Below are 18,002 nucleotides of genomic sequence, written 5' to 3'. Positions count from 1 at the left end.
TGGTTTTACAGTCATTGCATTCCTGGCATTTAACTTAGTAGTTTGCATGGGGTCTTTTGTGGTGCTCCATTCTAGAAATGCTGTTTTTCTTTATTTGTTTTGTGTAGTACCAGGAGCACAGGTGGCCATGTCTTCTGCTCCATAGATTCACTTTACAGAGTTGCTCTGTAGTTGCATACCCTCTCACATCGAATTTTAACAAAAGTTTCTGTATTTCCTCATTTGGCAGTAGAAATAGACATGAACTTAAATAGCAATTTTAATTTAAATTCATCGAATTTGGCACCTTTTCTTTGCTTTTCACTTGCTTTTTTTCTGAGTCTGACCTTAATAATTTCTTGGGGGTGGAAGTTTAATAAAAAAAATAGGTGATGAGTTCATTTTGAAAGCATACTATCAATTAATGAGGTGTTGTAATTGTATATGACCATTAAAACTTTCATTTATACAAAGATGTTTTTATAGTTTGATTTGTATTGAGTGTTGGGGTTTTATGCTGTTTGGGGTTTTTTTGTTGTTTTTTTAATTTGTTGTTTATCTTCATTTGGTATCATTTTTCGTTTTCCTGAGCACCATTGTTTAGTGAGCAGGTGTTTTTACTCAAATGCTTTGTGAGTGTATTAGACCCTTCTGTCTTACTTCTTTCAAGAGGCATTAAAGTGTGTTTTATTTATACAAAATTTAAAAAGAAACTAACAACTGTGCTTGTGTTGCTTTATTGCATCCTGTCTAATCATGAAAATATAAAAAGATCACATTTTTAATATAAAAATTCCTTCTTGCTTTTCATTTTCCAACTGAATTTGTTAGTTAATGTATTAAAAACTTGTCCTAATATGTATCCTGGGTCACCTACCATTAATATTTCTCCCCACTGAAAGTCAATATTTATTCCAACTATTTGTTTCTTTTCTTTAATCTGTTTCTAATTGATGACAAAACCAAACTTCTTAGTCTCCATAGCAACATCTTGCAAGGGATTTTATCAGTGTTCCAAATGACTCAGTTTTAGTGTAAGATGCTAGTTTTGCAAGGTTGACATTTCTTCTTCCTATAGCAAGAGGTATGGCATTTCCTAATTATTTGCCACCATCAGGATTCATCTCATTTAGTTTCTACTGCATGGAGTTTGGTACCTTGTTTAAATTACATCCGTAGACTCCACCAGTTACCAATGGAAATCAATAAGTGTCTTCAAAGGAAAATTTAACCCACTTACAATATTGTAAGTACCTATTTTACAAACCATTTTTTAGCCCTTAAAAAACTTATACAAAGCACCTAGCCTTTGGATGGATAAAAGCCTGGCTGTACATGTAGCCCATAAAGAACCTGAATTTAGCTCTGTGTTGCTGGAGCTTTGCTGTCTATTTTGCCAACTCCTTTGCATTACTGTTACTTGTCTGATGTTATCGCTGTTACAAAACAGGATGGTGGCTATCTGTCTTACCCTTTTTATACTAAACTTTGATGCTGTGAAAGGCAAGTGGAGGTGCAGGGATCTTGTGTGGTTCCAGTGAGCAACATTATACAGACAAAGATGCAATTCAAGCCATCTGATTTAATTTAACTGTAGCTTCAGAGAAAATGTGTTGGTGACCAGTGAGCTAGACTGAAATCATGCTGCATTGCTGGAGAATAGTAAACAACAGCACCTGCAGTTCTTCTAAATAATGCACTTTTGTGGGAATTCCACCACTCTTCTATTTTTGCCTTGCAGATGTAAGGAGCTGAAAGGGGACTGTTTTTACATGAGGGCAAGGAGGAGTATTATGCATCCACTGCCTTGAAAAAACACTGCTTAAAATTGTAAATTTGCACCCCAAAACAGGATTTTTACCCACTCTAGGATCCATATTGAGTATTTTTAATTCCAAAATTAACAAGGATTTTTTTTTGTCTTATTTTAGACAAAAATCATTCCCTGTAAGATGTCTTATGTAAGATATTTCTGGTTGTACACATTTCTAGTTTGACTTTGGGGAAGGTGAGGTAGATTTGGGTTAAGTGATATTCTTCTTCCCTACACATCTTGGCTCTCTCCTCCTCCCAGAAAGGTAAAATTGTCTTGAGGTGGAATTACTTCAGTATTATGGTCTGATTTTTAATGAAATATCCTCCTTTCATTTCTTTTTACCAAATATCATCTATGTTTTCCCCTTCCTATTGTATCATTTCAGGTGTACATCAAAGTTATAGACACAAATAATCACAGGCCTCAGTTTTCTGCTTCAAGATATGAAGTTGTTATACCTGAGGATACCTTACCAGAGACAGAAATTCTGCAAGTCAGTGCCACAGACAGAGATGAGAAGAATAAACTGATTTATACTATTCAGGGCAGCACTGATCCCATCAGTCTTAAGAAATTTCGTCTGGACCCTGCAACTGGCTCCCTTTATACTTCAGAAAAACTGGATCATGAGACCATGAACCAGCATATTCTCACAATAATGGTAAGCACGTGTGAGATTTCTTCTGTTGTCAATGACAAACAGTTACTTTTTAATGTCTTTTTCATTTGTCCCCATAATTCAAACATTTATTTGTATGTTTATTTTTTATGCAGTCTTTGACTCTGTGACTGATTGAACCTTGAATTATTACTAATATGTGGTGAACTACTGAAATAACAGTGCTAATTACTAGTGATGTGCTGACTGTTGCAGGTTCGAGATCAGTATGTTCCTGTAAAGCGCAACTATGCCAGAATCGTCATTAATGTCAGTGACACAAACGATCATGCTCCGTGGTTCACCAGCCCTTCCTATGAAGGACGAGTGTATGAGTCAGCAGCTGTTGGATCAGCAGTACTTCAGGTTACAGCATTAGATAAGGACAAAGGAAAAAATGCAGAAATTATGTACTCTATTGAATCAGGTATATTTACTTTCTTACATTTTCAGCCCGTGGAACTCGTAGATACTTTTTCAATTGTAGATGTATAAAAACATATCTGTAAAAAAGGGGGGCAGTGCAGGTTTATGTGCCATATTCGGAGATGTATCGAAGATACAAGTCTCAGAGTATTTAAAAGAAAACTACAAATATTCATCTCCATTCTTTAGCTATTTATGTTATTCTCTAGATACATTTGGAATATTTTAGTAGTAGGGGAAGAAAAAGCCATCTTGAAATGCTCAAAAGGAGTAATATCTTCAGGAATTACAGAATTATTACATTCAGGTCTAAAAATGCATTCTAATATTGTAAATCTTATTTTTTGTAGCATAGGCAAAGCAAGGGTTTGATGAATAGAGTAAGAGCCTGAGACAAGTGCTTTCATGTTTGCTATAACAGAGAAGTAAGGAGCTCAAAAATAACCTAAATATTCATGTACCTAACCCCTAAATAATCCCAGTTTTTAAGTTAAACTTTCTGATGATGCAGCAAGGAAGGTGTTGCTTTGCATACTTCCCTCTGGCTGATTTTAGCAGTGGGACCGCTATTCTGTCTTATTAAAATATTTGAGAAATTCCTTAATAGTTGGTCAGTGTGGCAGTTAGACTCCTTTCAGATTGCAGGCCAGGAAAGAACTGCTCCTTTTTTTTAACCTCAGAGTATCTTTCTGAACTTGCCTACAACAATATGATTCAAATGATGGCAATTTTTAATATTAGAAAATAAGATGACATTGATAGAGTTCACTTACCAGACAGAAGTGGGTTTTGGTTCAGTCCATTAAGTCTAAATTAATACGAGTCTGCCATTATCAAGGTCCTGAGCTTTCTAGACACCATGACTGGAAAAAAAAGTTATTTAAATTTCATTACACATGTGAAGTACTACTTTGAAGGTAAAAAAGTAATTTAAAATAAAAATCCCAGTAATAAGCATAAGAGACTGTGTATTAAAGAGAACAACAAGTAAAAAGTTATTCAGTTACTGTTGCATGCAAAGTGGTATGTGCAGATGCTGTTTTTCATATTTACATAGGTTGCTGTGTAAAGGATAGAATTGTTTACTGTAAATATTTTCTTCCCCGAAGTGCTATTTTGATATGAAAACATATGTTAACACTGTATTAAAACAAAGCTGTGATTATGATACTCTGAAAAGAATTAATGTTTTTGAGTGTCTCATTAGTTGCTTAAAATACATGAGGTTTTTTTGTCATTTCTAGAAATATGACATTTATTAAGCAGGACACTAACATCCATGAAATTTTTCTCTTGCCTTTCCCATTTTGTTAGTGCTTGTTTTATGAATCTCAAACAATGGCAAGAAAAAATGTGTGTGTCTGCAGTATAGAATGAAATTACATGCTGTTCTCTTCCTTTCTTCTAGCTTTTTGTAGGAGTAAATGTAAGACCTGTAAAGTTTATTTTACAGGATTGTGATCTACTGGGAGGTTAAAGCATTATAATTGATATTCTAGGCAAATGGAAGGAACATTCCTTAAATGCTTGTAATGGCTGCTTAGATCTGTAATGGGATATTCTAAGAATGCCACTGTGTTTAGAGTCTCCTCTGAAAAAAACCAAAACTATCCAACCAAAAAAACCACAACAGTATAAAAACCCAAACAAAACGCGAAACCTCACTCTTGCCTGCTTGTGTGCAGAAATCAGAAGTTCTTAATGACTTTTTCCATGCTGAGATCATGGTTTTAGTAATGAAATTTTTTAGGTAAGTAAAATGTTAAATCTTAGCATATTTAATACATGAGCAGATTCTTGTATGCAGTGTAGTTCATCTGTATATTTCAAAATTTGAAGCAAACAAGTGTTTGTATTAAATGGCAGCTGGTTCTTCTCAGCAGTCATTATTTTTCTTCTAATACTGTCACAGAGAATAATTTGTCTGTGTATCAGTAGGAAGTTAGGAGAGATGTAACTATTTCTCCAATTCAAAAAGTTTATTTTTACAGTAGTGGTTTAAACAATACTTGTGTAAACAATTAAGAGTCACAAGGGTTTATTCGTTACAACCCTTCTTTTTTTTCTTGTCCAAAACAGTCCAGTTATTTTAGATTATAAAATGTAACTTTTATTCCACTAATGTTAACTTCTGAATATAAGTTCCTTTCAGCTACAGTCAATATTTAAGTCTGCTAAAAGAAAATTTTTGCATTTATTTTCAAGCCTTGGATGTCTTTGCTAACTATATTTTATGCAGTATTTCCACGAGTAAACTTAGAATTACTGCCAACTCCTGATTACAGAAAACTTTCCAGACAGGCTAACAAATGTTTATCAAGCAAAACTAAGCAACTTTCATAGTCTCCATGTTCTCTCTATGTCTCTTTAAGTATAGAGCTAAATAAGCAGTCTTTCCTTAAATTCTGTATACCTCTTTCTTAATTGCTTTTTTTTCTTCACAGGGAATATTGGAAATTCCTTCCTTATTGATCCCATTTTGGGTATGATTAAAATTGCAAAGGAATTAGATCGTAGTAACCAGGAAGAATATAACCTGATGGTAAAAGCTACAGATAAAGGACATCCTCCAATGAGTGAAGTGACCTCTGTGCACATATTTGTTACGGTTTCTGATAATGCCTCACCAAAATTCACAGCCAAGGAATATTCTGCAGAAATCAGTGAAAGTGCCAGCATTGGCAGTTTTGTTGGAATGGTTGCAGCATACAGTCAGTCTTCTGTAGTTTATGAAATAAAAGATGGTAATACAGATGACGCCTTTGCTATCAACCCGAACTCAGGTGTCATCGTTACTCAGAAGATACTTGATTTTGAAACTTTGCCTTTTTATATTCTAACTGTACAAGGAACAAACATGGCTGGCTTGTCCAGTAATGCAACAGTTTTGGTACATCTTCGGGATGAGAATGACAATGCACCAATTTTTATGCAGGCTGAATATACAGGATTCATCAGTGAATCAGCTTCAATTAACAGTGTGGTTCTGACTGACAAGAATATCCCATTAGTAATTCGAGCTACAGATGCTGATAAAGAATCTAATGCTTTGCTTGTTTATCAAATTGTTGAACCATCTGTCCGCCAGTATTTTGCCATTGATTCTAGCACTGGTGCCATTCGGACAGTAATGAGTTTGGACTACGAGGAGACAAATATTTTCCACTTTTCAGTGCAAGTACATGATACGGGGATACCACGTCTATATGCAGAATATGCAGCTAATGTTACTATTTATGTGATTGACATCAATGATTGCCCTCCTGTGTTTTCAAGAGAGCTATATGAGACATCCATTCTGGTTCCAACTTATAAAGGCGTGAAAGTCATCAGCGTAAATGCCACTGATGCAGATTCAGGCATTTTTTCCCAATTAATTTATTCTATTATTGAAGGCAACATTGGAGAAAAATTTTCAATAAACCCTAAGACTGGAGATATAACAGTACAAAACACAACTCAGTTAAGAAGCAGATATGAATTAACAGTGAGAGCATCTGATGGCAGATTTGCAAGCACTGCATCTGTAAAAATTAATGTGAAGGAAAGCAAAACAAGCCAGCTGAAGTTCACACAGAGTTCTTATTCTGCAACAGTGCAGGAGAATTCCACAGAGGCAAAAACAATAGCTGTTGTTACTGCTATAGGGAATCAAATAAATAAGCCTTTTTTTTACCATATTCTAAATCCAGACAGCAAATTTAAAATAAGCCAAACTTCAGGAGTCCTCTCAACAACGGGAATACCATTTGATCGTGAACAGCAAGAATCTTTTGATGTGGTCGTAGAAGTGACAGAGGAAAATAAACCATCAGTTGTTGCACACATTGTAGTTAAAGTCACAGTGGAAGATGTAAATGATAACGCTCCATTTTTTGTCAATCTTCCATATTATGCTGTTATTAAAGTAGACTCTGAAGCAGGTCATGTTATTCAGCGTGTGACAGCAGTAGATAAAGATACGGGCAAAAATGGAGAGGTGCATTACTATCTCAAAGAACATAATGAACATTTCCAAATTGATCCCACTGGTGAAATCTCCCTGAAGAAGAAGTTCGAACCAGACACACTAAATAAGGAGTATCTGATCACAGTAGTGGCAAAAGATGGAGGAGATCCTGCATTTTCAGCTGAAGTTACAGTCCCAATTTCAGTTATGAGTAAAGCTATGCCAGTGTTCGAAAAGCCTTTCTACAGTGCAGAGATACCAGAAAACATTCAGCTTCATAGTCCTGTGGTACATGTACAAGCAAACAGCCCTGAAGGACTCAAGGTGTTTTACAGCATCACAGGTGGAGATCCTTTCAGTCAGTTCACTATCAACTTCAACACTGGAGTTATAAATGTTGTTGCCCCTCTTGACTTTGAGTCTCACCCAGCCTATAAACTGAGTGTTCGAGCAACTGACTCCCTAAATGGGGCACATGCTGATGTGTTTGTAGACATAATAGTGGAAGACATCAATGATAATCCTCCTGTATTTACAGAGCAGTCTTACATTGCAACACTTTCTGAAGCATCTGTCATTGGAACATCTGTTGCACAAGTGAGCGCTACAGATGCTGATTCTGGAACCAACAGGGGAATTTCCTATCACTTGGTTGAGGATAATAGTGAAAGTCATGACTACTTTCACATAGATAGCAGCACTGGACTCATTCTTACAGCAAGAACTTTGGACTATGAACAAATTAAACAACACAAGTTACTAATAAGGGCCATAGATGGTGGCATGCTGCCCTTGAGCAGTGATACCATTGTAACTGTTGATGTAACTGATCTCAATGATAACCCCCCTCTTTTTAGCCAATTGCTTTATGAAGCTAAAATTAGTGAACTGGCTCCTCGAGGACATTTTGTGACACGTGTGCAAGCTTCAGATGCAGATAGTTCAGATGTTGACAAGCTGGAGTACTCCATTCTGACAGGCAATGATCAGAAGAATTTTGTGATTAACAGTAAAACTGGTATTATCACCATCTCAAACCTACGCAGGCAGACACTGAAGTCACATTATAATCTTAACGTGTCGGTTTCTGATGGGGTCTTCAGAAGCTCAGCCCAAGTCCATATAACTGTAATCAGTGCCAATATGCATAGTCCTGTTTTCAGCCAGAATAAGTATGAGGTTGAACTAGCTGAAAATGCTCCCTTGCATACTTTGGTGACAGAAGTTAAAGCAACAGATGAAGACTCTGGTACATATGGCCACATCACTTACCACATTGTGAATGACTTTGCCAAAGACAGATTTTATACAAATGAGAGAGGGCAGATATTTACCTCTGAAAAGCTTGACCGTGAAACACAAGCAGAAAAAGTAATTGCCATTAATTTAATGGCCAAAGATTCAGGAGGGAAAGTTGCTTTCTGTACTTTTAATGTAATACTTACAGATGACAATGATAATGCTCCTCAATTCCGAGCAACAGAGTATGAAGTAAATATTGGGTCTGATGTTCCACGGGGTACTTCTGTTGTTAAAATCTGGGCATCTGATGCTGATGAAGGTACAAATGCAGACATCACATACGCTATTGAAGCAGAGTCTGAAAATGTAGAAGAGAACTTAGAAATTGATTCATTGTCTGGTATAATTACAACAAAAGAAAGCTTAATTGGTTTGGAAAATGAGTTTCTTACTTTCCTTGTTAGAGCAATTGATGGTGGATCGCCCCAAAAAGAGTCAGTTGTTCCTGTCTATGCTAGAATACTTCCACCTGAAGTGCTTCCTCCAAAATTTTCAGAACCATTTTATTCTTACACGGTTTCTGAGGACATTCCAATTGGAACTGTGATAGATGTTATCAAAGCAGAGCATAATCAGACTTTGGTATATAGTCTGATTAAAGGGAACACTCCTGAAAGCAACAGAGATGACTTTTTTGTGATTGACCGACAGACTGGAGAGTTGAAACTTGAGAAGAATCTTGATCATGAAACAACTAAGTGGTACCAGTTCTCTGTTCGAGCACAGTTTGCAAATGAAGATTATAATGTTGTTTCCTCAGTAGAGGTAAGCATTCAAGTAAAAGATGCAAATGATAACAAACCCATTTTGGAGTCCAACCCGTATGAAGCATTCATCGTAGAAAACACACCAGCTGGAACAAGAGTCATACAGGTTAAAGGAACTGACTTAGATTCAGGGCTCAATGGGCAGGTTACTTACAGCTTGGATCCTTCTCAAGAGCTAGACATAATAGAGTCTTTTGCCATAAACATGGAAAATGGCTGGATTACCACTCTCAAAGAACTCGATCATGAGAAACGAGACAAATACAAAGTCACAGTGATTGCATCTGACCGGGGTGAAAAAATTCAACTGTCTTCTATGGCTGTGGTTGAAGTTACTGTCACAGATGTGAATGACAATCCTCCACGGTTTACTGCAGAGATATATAAAGGAACAGTCAGTGAGGATGACCCTCCTGGTGGGGTAATTGCTATCCTGAGTACAACGGATGCTGATACAGAAGAAACCAATAGACAAGTCTTTTATTACATTACAGGTAAATCTTTTTGGGTAATGTCAGAATAACCATTTGAGTGGTGCTGGAATGATGGGAGATACAACTTAATCTTTGAAAAGACTGGAAAGTGTTTGAAACCATAGAGCTGCAAAGAGAGAATGTGTGTGTCTTAATATAAATATTAAAAACTTCAGTGGAAAATGGAGTTTTAGTTGGCTTTGTTTCATGTGTGCCTTGCTTAAAATGCATTTCTCTGTATATTATTTATATATCTAATTTTATTTTAAAAACCTATACTTGGATTAGTGATGTAGAGAACAAATGAAAAGAATTTTCACAAAATAATAGGCTATTAATTTCCAGTGGAGTATTTCATTGGTTTTATTTAGCATATGTCATGATATGATGTTTTCTATAATGCTACATGAATTTCTGCATTAATTTTTATAGATTCTGTTGGCCGCAGTTGAATTTGTTATATGAGCATCTACTGACAATTTCTACCCAGGAAATGAAGCTGTTTCTGTGTAAAGCCACAAAGAGTGGCTACTTATTTGCATTTACTTTTTTTTTTTTTTTTTAACTATATCCTAGTTTTGATTGAGTAACAGTAGAAATCTCTGTCTTTAAATAAATATCTTTCCACCTTTCAGGAGGTGATCCTTTGGGACAGTTTGCTATTGAAAATATACAGAATGAATGGAAGGTCTATGTCAAAAAGCCTCTGGACAGGGAAGAAAAGGATCATTATCTTCTAAATATTACAGCTACTGATGGGACCTTTACAGCTAAAGCTGTGGTGGAGGTTAAAGTCCTTGATGCTAATGATAATAGCCCTGTTTGTGAAAAGGTAGGCAGAGTCTTGTATCATCCATGTCCAGCTGCTTTCATACATAAAATCTACATTTTCTCTGAAATTGTTTCTCAGGAGACTGACAAACAGCTAGTCCTTTTAAACCAGTAACAAAAATTTGGACTGTTAAGATAGAGTGCTGTGAAATAAAAGATACTTCACAGACAGATTTTTTTAAAAATCCAAAGACAGTTCATTGACATTCAGTGGCTATTTGAAAGACACAAGGAGAATTGTAGTACCTTTCTCATACGTTAATTCTTTTCCAAAAAGATTGTTTTAAGCTGCAGCCATCATAGTTTATATGCTCTCCTTTATGAAAGAAGCAAAGTCTCAAAGAAGGCTGAATCCCATTGCTTAGTTGATATATGTGTGTATTTCCTGTGATAAAAGAGTTGAAAAGACTGGAACATTACCCTGCAATTGCAGTCAACAGCACCAAAAATCTGTAATCCATAAATGTTTTCTTGTTACAAAGCTGTCTACCTTCCCAGATTTTATAGTCCGCAAAAATGTACATGAAAAATAAGGAATGGAAGAAACCCAGAAAGATTGCCCCTGCAAGATGTGTAATTGCCTTATGTGGAACTCAACTTTTTTTTTCCCTTTTTTTTTTTGTCCTCCTCTCTAACACATTTGGACCTCTCATAGTTGAACACAGATTTGATATTACTAGATGGAAGCCTTCGCTTGTACTAGGAAGGACAAGTATACAGTGAATATAGGATTCTTTTTCTTAGTTGATGTTTATGTTGGTTACTTCTGTGTAAATGGTTGCAGTTATAAACAGACTGGCAAGTCAGTATTTTTAGCTTTTTTCCCCTTTTATTTTTCCCTTTGTTAATATTGGTGTAACAAGGCTTAGTGCTTCTAATGTAATGCCCATTCCTGACATGGTTGAGCAGTAAGAGTGCTTAGTGCCATTAAATTATGAATCCTTTTTCTTATTTTTTATTTAATCTAGAAGCTTTTGTGTCATTAAAAAAAAGAGCAGATATCAGTTTCTTGTAGATTGAGACAGACCTAGAAAAGATGATCCACCAAAAGCGCTAAAAATGAAATTAGCAAAAATTTATAACTCCTATTTTGGGAACACATTTCATTATCAGTTAATCAGTTACAAGTGTTTTGAGTTCTTAGCAATGCAGTGATGTTCCAAAGTCATATAGTTGCAGTATTAAATACCTTTCTGAATAATCTAATAAATGGGACGTAATTAATTAGAAAATCATAAATTCTTTTAATTTTCAGGTATTTCATCCTCTGATTCACATTATGTGTTACCAAACATTCAAACAGAATATTATTTCCTCTATCATTCCTTCTTCCCATCCCCTTTCTAAGCTCTGCTTACTTCATATGCTTAGTCCTTCAATGTAACTTTGAAATCTTGCAGACTTTATATGCTGATTCCGTTCCTGAAGATGCCCTTCCTGGCAAACTGATAATGCAGGTGTCTGCTACAGATGGAGATATTCGTTCCAATGCAGAAATTACTTACACACTGCATGGCACAGGAGCAGAAAAATTCAGACTCACTCCAGACACAGGTAATAATACTTTATACACTATACAAGATTCCAGTCATCACCTCATTTTATAAAATGTTTTGCTGTTACATTAAGGCATACATAAATGTCAGTACTTAAGACTCTTCACTGAGGATTGGTTTATTGTACAACAGTTTAAAATGTGAGTTTCTACTACACAAATGCTAATAATATATTGAATAAAGTCAGGCAAAAGGCAAGTATTTTAATATATGAGGAACTAAAGTGTAAACAGGGTAATTGCCCTTAAGCCAGAAATTTCCATGCTGAAGTGATTGGAATAAAAATATGACATAAAATTTGCTCTTTTTATGTTCATTGTAGCAGTAGTAATAATGGTTTGTAACTGAAAATATCTTCATTCAGATTCTCTTTGCCATCATTTGTTTTGGAAAATTAAATGGGATGAGGTCAGATGGAGCAATAAATTTCCGTTCCATAGCAAATACCAAAAGTGGCCCCAGTTTTATTGGAAGCACTATATAAATGATATTAACTTTTAACTTGCTTCACTTTGGTTTTCATGGCATTTGTGTGTTTTTTATTATAGTATAGGTTACAGCTATATGCCAAAATCCTCTACTGTGCAGGCTGCAGTAGATAAGGAGTAGGAAGATAAACAGTATAGAAAAAATGGGATGACTACAAAAGTGTAATGCAGGTAGAAGAGATCAGAAAATTCAGTGACAAAATAAATGAAAAAGACCTTACTTCATGTATTTGGGGGACTTTTTGACTTTGAATGTCACCTGTGTGATGTGCTACAGTGTTGTTACATAAATTGAGAATTGGTAGGGCTAGAACACTCATAAAAAGTGTTCCATAATACTTTCTTGAACTGGTTATAAGGAGACAATGACTACACTTAGTAGTAGCTTCTCATGTTTTCTGTCACTTGAGAAAGAAAGTATGTGTTAGAGTTCTAGAGGTTTGTCTGTAGCTGTGGCTATTCATTGATTGTTAGAGGAAGAAATATTAATAGTTGTGGAAGGAATACAACTAAATAGCCCAGAAAAACCAGACATGGATTTAACCTTGCATTTTTTTAAAGACAGAATTCTAATATTTTAATTTTCTTTGCACAAACACACATGGATTTTTGCATGTATACACATTCTCTCTCTGCACCATCAGAGAGCTTTACTTTAGCTAATATCTGTTTCAAGAGCATTAGAAAAAAAATAAAGGGTTTTAGTGCTTATTCTTTTCAAGCTGAAAAGGCAGGTCACTTGTATGCTTTGCCCAAAGTGGAGTTCATTAATACAGTACAGCTGTTGACTTAGCCACTGATGAAATTACTGTGAAGAAGAAAACTGTTGTTTAGTTTTTCTAATTTTAGGGGAAAACATGTTAGGGGTGCTTAAGTCTTGCACCTTGCATCAACTTATGTGTGTTATGCTGTTTGCAGGTGAACTGAAAACATTAATGGCACTTGATCGTGAGCAGCAAGCAGTTTATCATCTGCTAGTGAAAGCCACAGATGGAGGAGGAAGATTCTGCCAAGCTAACATTATCCTGACTCTAGAAGATGTGAATGATAATGCCCCAGAGTTTACAACGGATACTTACTCCATTACAGTATTTGAAAACACAGAGCCTAAAACCCTTTTGACAAGAGTGCAGGCAACAGACGCAGATGCAGGTATGCATTCTTTGACTGATACTTTGGTCATGTTCTCAGACTTACAGTAATATTTATTTAGTTTTATCCTGAGATGTGTCAAGTGTTTCAGTAGAGCTGACAGGTGTTCAATGCCATTCAGGATTAGACTCCTGAAAGATATATTTAGGTCTACTAAATCATGTGACACCTGACTTCCATGTGCGAGTAGCCTGGAAGACATCCCTGTAGTGTCTCTGCAAAAATGAGGAGAGCGGGGAGAGACAAAATGTAGGATATTTTTAGTGTAATAAGGTATTAATGTTATGATCGATTGGGTTCATCCTTTTACTCCTGATGTAAGTAATAGGACTATGAAGCCATGACTATTCATGTAAATGGGCATTCATAGATTTTTGATGGTGCTTCTCAGGACAGCCATTGGTGATCATACCATCAAGAGAAGCCTGGTCAGCTGTAGCTTTATGTATATGCTGTTAAGATTTTTACTGTCTCCTTATCTTCACTGTTCAGTTACAAATATTTAGGTGAACATGAACTGAAAATAACATTAGAAAGAGTTTGTTCATAGGCTTTGTTGTAAGGAACACAACAGCATAAAGTATTTTTAAAAGTGTATGCTTTCTACATCTCATCAATTTATTAATTGAATAGGATTAATGAATAGTTGGCTTAGTCTCATAAAACAACTGACCTGGTTTGTGCTATGATAAAGCTAGGTTGCTCATTTGGAAGGTAAAAGACAAATGTTTTCGTACTTCACTAGTCTTTGAGGCTCAGGAGAACCAAAATACTTGCCCCTAAAATCTGTGAGTCTTTTTTTGTTTTATAAAGAAATATTGCTAGAAATTATGTTCCTGTTAATTTGGGGGCATGGTTCTTAAATAAACTTACTGGTTTTGAGTCTAATTAATTGATGCAACCTAACTCTCCCATATCCTACTCTGCTATTATAAGCCTGCTAAGCAGATTCTGTTGTTCCGAAGTTATAACTACATTTATATTACTAATTGTTTCATATTAAATAGTGCTGTAACTGAAGCAGAACCATGGTTCATGTTTTCTATATGACGGAAAATCAGTGCAGTGAAGTGTCAGCTTAATTTTTTATGGACGTAAGTCTGCTCTTCATGAGAGCCTTTAACTCTTTCTGAAATTTACTTTTAACATGAATGATAATATTTAGCATGCATGTCTTATTTCTGTAGCTATCAAATGGATTATTCTGTTGTTATGTATTTTAATGGCTGCTTCATTCTTGAAAATTGTTTTCAAAATGCAGGCTTGAACCGCAAAATCCATTATTCACTGGTGAACTCTGCAGAGGGGCAGTTCTCTATTGATGAATTCTCTGGAATCATTCATTTGGAGAAGCCTTTGGATCGGGAATTACAGGCTGTGTACATGTTAACTTTGAAGGCTACAGATGAAGGTTTACCTAGAAGACTGTCTTCAACAAGTAGTCTTATAATTTCTGTTTTGGATATTAATGATAATCCACCCGTATTTGAGCATAGAGAGTATAGTGCAAGTGTATCAGAGGACATTTTGGTTGGAACTGAAGTTCTCCAGATCTATGCTGCAAGCAGAGACATTGAAGCCAATGCTGAAATCACATACTCAATAGTCAGTGGGAATGAACACGGAAAATTCAGCATCAATTCAACAACAGGTAACAGGTTACAACTGTGAATATACTTTAGGCCAAGCAAGCCTGATTGTTAGAGGAAGAAATATCTCAGTGCCATACTGAGTTCTTCCGTAGTTCAGCCAGGTTATGTATAACCTATGTGCATCATCCTGGCTATGAAGTTGCTGCTGCTGTCTTTTCACCCATTTTGCCAGCATGCTCCCTAGAGGAGTGCAGTAAAATGTAGAATAGGAACTTTATTTGTTGCTTCTATTTATTAGATTATTACTTGGATTAGATTCATTTAGTTTGCAAGAGGCAAGGGTTTCCTAACTGGAAATTCCCCACTCTGGGGCAGGTGGGTGGAAAGACATAGATCTGTAATGACAGAAGCATAGTATTCTTTCCACGAAAGATATATAATAAGCAGGAATGGCCAGAATTGGCAAAAGAAGGATCAGAAATAAAATTGGTTGGGAAGACTAGTCATTTGTCCACAAAAGCAGTAATCCTAGAGAAGTTTGATATGGCACTAAAGAGAGGTTGGAATAGGAATATTATGTTCAACCATATATCCATCATGACAGTGGAGATTTTAGGCTTGCTTGATAGTCAGATTTAGTATCAGGGACTATTTAGGTTCTGTAGAGAATTCTTCCCTATTAATGACAATTTTTTGTTAAAAATTATTATACACCTCAATTTTAGTTTTGTTTACTTACATAGTTCCTTTTCTAGAGCTAATTTCTGGTAATATTGTTTGTGTTTTGAGGAGGGGTTTTGTTTTGTTTTATTTTTAGTAAGATTTCTACCCAAAAGTTAATTCTAGTTGACTTTTAATAGCTATTTAAATAGTTTAGTACTTAATTGTACTAGTGTAATGGAAATTACAATTCTCCTGCTCTTTCCAGTGGACACACTGGTAATAAAGTATAGAAGTACTTTGCCAGATAAGCTTCGTATATTTGAAAGGAGTAAAAAGGTTCCACAAAAACTCTTCCAGCAAATCAGAGTGCAGTCCCTAGCATACACAATCTTAACTAGCTGGTTAAAAACTAATATTACAAAATGTAAGCCAGGTTCTTTTAAACTGTGAATCTTTTGTGGTAATGGCAGGAACTTTGCATCTTTTTACGTACATGTGTAAAGCATAATCATTTCACTGGGTAGCTCCAGCTTTACAGTGACAAGTCAAGCCCTGAAGAAGCTGACTGTTTGTCAGGTCAAAATAAAATGTTGCAATACATAATACTACAGCAGTAGCAGAGTTTGTTTGAGGCTTTCTTTTTTTTTTTTTCTTCTTCCATAGGAGCCATTTTTGTCATTGAGAGTTTGGATTATGAAAGTTCTCATGAGTACTACTTGACAGTGGAAGCCACAGATGGAGGCACACCTTCATTAAGTGATGTTGTAACAGTGAATATTAATGTCACGGATATCAATGACAATTCTCCAGTGTTTAGCCAAGACACTTACACTGCAGTAATCAGTGAAGATGTTATGCTTGAACAATCAGTTATTACAGTACGTATTGGTTTTTTACTTTGAAATACTCTGTCATCAAGATCATGCTTTCAGTCTTGAAGGAATAAGTATGGATTTGAAGGTGAACATCAATGAATAGATTTTTGCCACTGAGTGAATTGAAAATTTACTTTGAAAAAGTTTCAGAAGTAGGGACTTCAGATACTGTGGGAAAGTAGATAATATTTTGTGATATGTTTATGAGTCCGTGAGACCATGACTTAACTTTCAGAAGAAATTCAGGAAATTAAGTGATGTTGGTATGTTCTATTGAGATGGCATTTCTCCTGCGAACTATGAAATTTGTTAGACTGAAAGAGCTCATCTTCAGGATGAGTTTATCTGAAAGATGTTAGAGTCTATTTCAACCTGTTTTAAATGAGACTGTAATGCCCCTTAGGTTATGGCAGATGATGCTGATGGACCTTCCAACAACCGCATTCACTACACAATTACAGATGGCAATCAAGGAAATCCTTTTACAATTGACCCTACCAGGGGTGAAATAAAAGTGACTAAGCTTCTAGACAGAGAAAAGGTGAGTTTTTCATGCTTTTTGGGCAGCTGGGATTAATTTACCTATGCATAATTGATGACCACCATTTTCTTATTCTATTTGTAAATTACCATTACATGTTCCAAAATTAATATAGCTGTAATAAAGTGAAAGCATCTATTTATATCAGTAGTTTTGGAGGACCGGGAGGAAGAGAAAGTATTAAATATATGAAGGAAAGCTTTACTGGGGGTTGTGCTAAAATATTTCTTCCATAAAACAAAATCTGGGTTTGTTACTTTTTTCCTCTTCAGTAAATGTTTTAATTATTTTTATTATTTTCTTAGATTTCAGGATATACCTTGACAGTTCAAGCTTCAGATAATGGAAACCCACCTAAGTTTAACACAACTACAGTTAACATTGATGTTTCTGATGTAAATGATAATCCTCCAGTGTTCTCAAAAGGAAACTATAGTGTTATCATCCAGGTAAATACAACTAGTGAAGTAGTTAAATCAATAACGTTATTGGATTGTGAATTTGTGACTTGAATTTTTCTGTATTTTTAATTATTTAATGTCACCAGTGAGACTACTTATCAAATAAGTGCTAAGGGTTATAAAATTCCTGTTTGCAGGTTATTTAGAAACTTACGTTGCAAGTTCTCAGAATCACAGAACAGGTGAGGTTGGAAGGGACCATAGTGGGTCATCTGGCCCAATCTCCCTGCTAAAACAGGGTCATCCCAGAGCATATGGCACAGGATTAAGTCCAGACAGTTCTTGAATATCTACAGTGAGGGAGAATGCATAACTTCTCAGGTTCTTTTTCAGATTCCTTGTGTGTACATGTATATATGTTACACATTCCATTTATGCATAAAACATTCTTAGAATCATACAGGGATGTTAAAATACATAATTATTTTGCTATTTCATTTTAGTCTTAAGAGTTGCTGCTTAGAAAAAGATCC

General features: G+C 35.5%; 1 protein-coding gene across 8 annotated transcripts in view; it reads left to right on the top strand.

Annotated features, from left to right (window-relative positions):
• The window catches only part of FAT1 (FAT atypical cadherin 1), a 108,376-nt gene that overhangs the window by 70,066 nt on the left and 20,308 nt on the right, over positions 1–18,002 (top strand). For all 8 annotated transcript variants that reach the window (XR_006020605.1, XR_006020606.1, XM_042053748.1 and 5 more), the window contains exons 8-17: positions 2,181–2,456; positions 2,670–2,880; positions 5,324–9,391; positions 10,006–10,202; positions 11,602–11,755; positions 13,164–13,397; positions 14,659–15,048; positions 16,316–16,530; positions 16,931–17,068; positions 17,374–17,517. Coding sequence is in view for 6 of the 8 variants with exons in the window: in XM_042053748.1 (XP_041909682.1) it covers positions 2,181–2,456; positions 2,670–2,880; positions 5,324–9,391; positions 10,006–10,202; positions 11,602–11,755; positions 13,164–13,397; positions 14,659–15,048; positions 16,316–16,530; positions 16,931–17,068; positions 17,374–17,517 (6,027 nt within the window). In the remaining 2 variants the exon portion in view is untranslated. The remainder of the gene's footprint in view (positions 1–2,180; positions 2,457–2,669; positions 2,881–5,323; positions 9,392–10,005; positions 10,203–11,601; positions 11,756–13,163; positions 13,398–14,658; positions 15,049–16,315; positions 16,531–16,930; positions 17,069–17,373; positions 17,518–18,002) is intronic.

The sequence above is a fragment of the Corvus kubaryi genome, unplaced genomic scaffold (genome assembly GCF_017639235.1).
Source record: "Corvus kubaryi isolate FWS band 111438036 unplaced genomic scaffold, C.kubaryi_AGA036_p1.0 split1-131, whole genome shotgun sequence".
Classification (NCBI taxonomy): Eukaryota; Metazoa; Chordata; class Aves; order Passeriformes; family Corvidae; genus Corvus; species Corvus kubaryi.
This window is presented reverse-complemented; position numbering and strand designations above follow the sequence as displayed.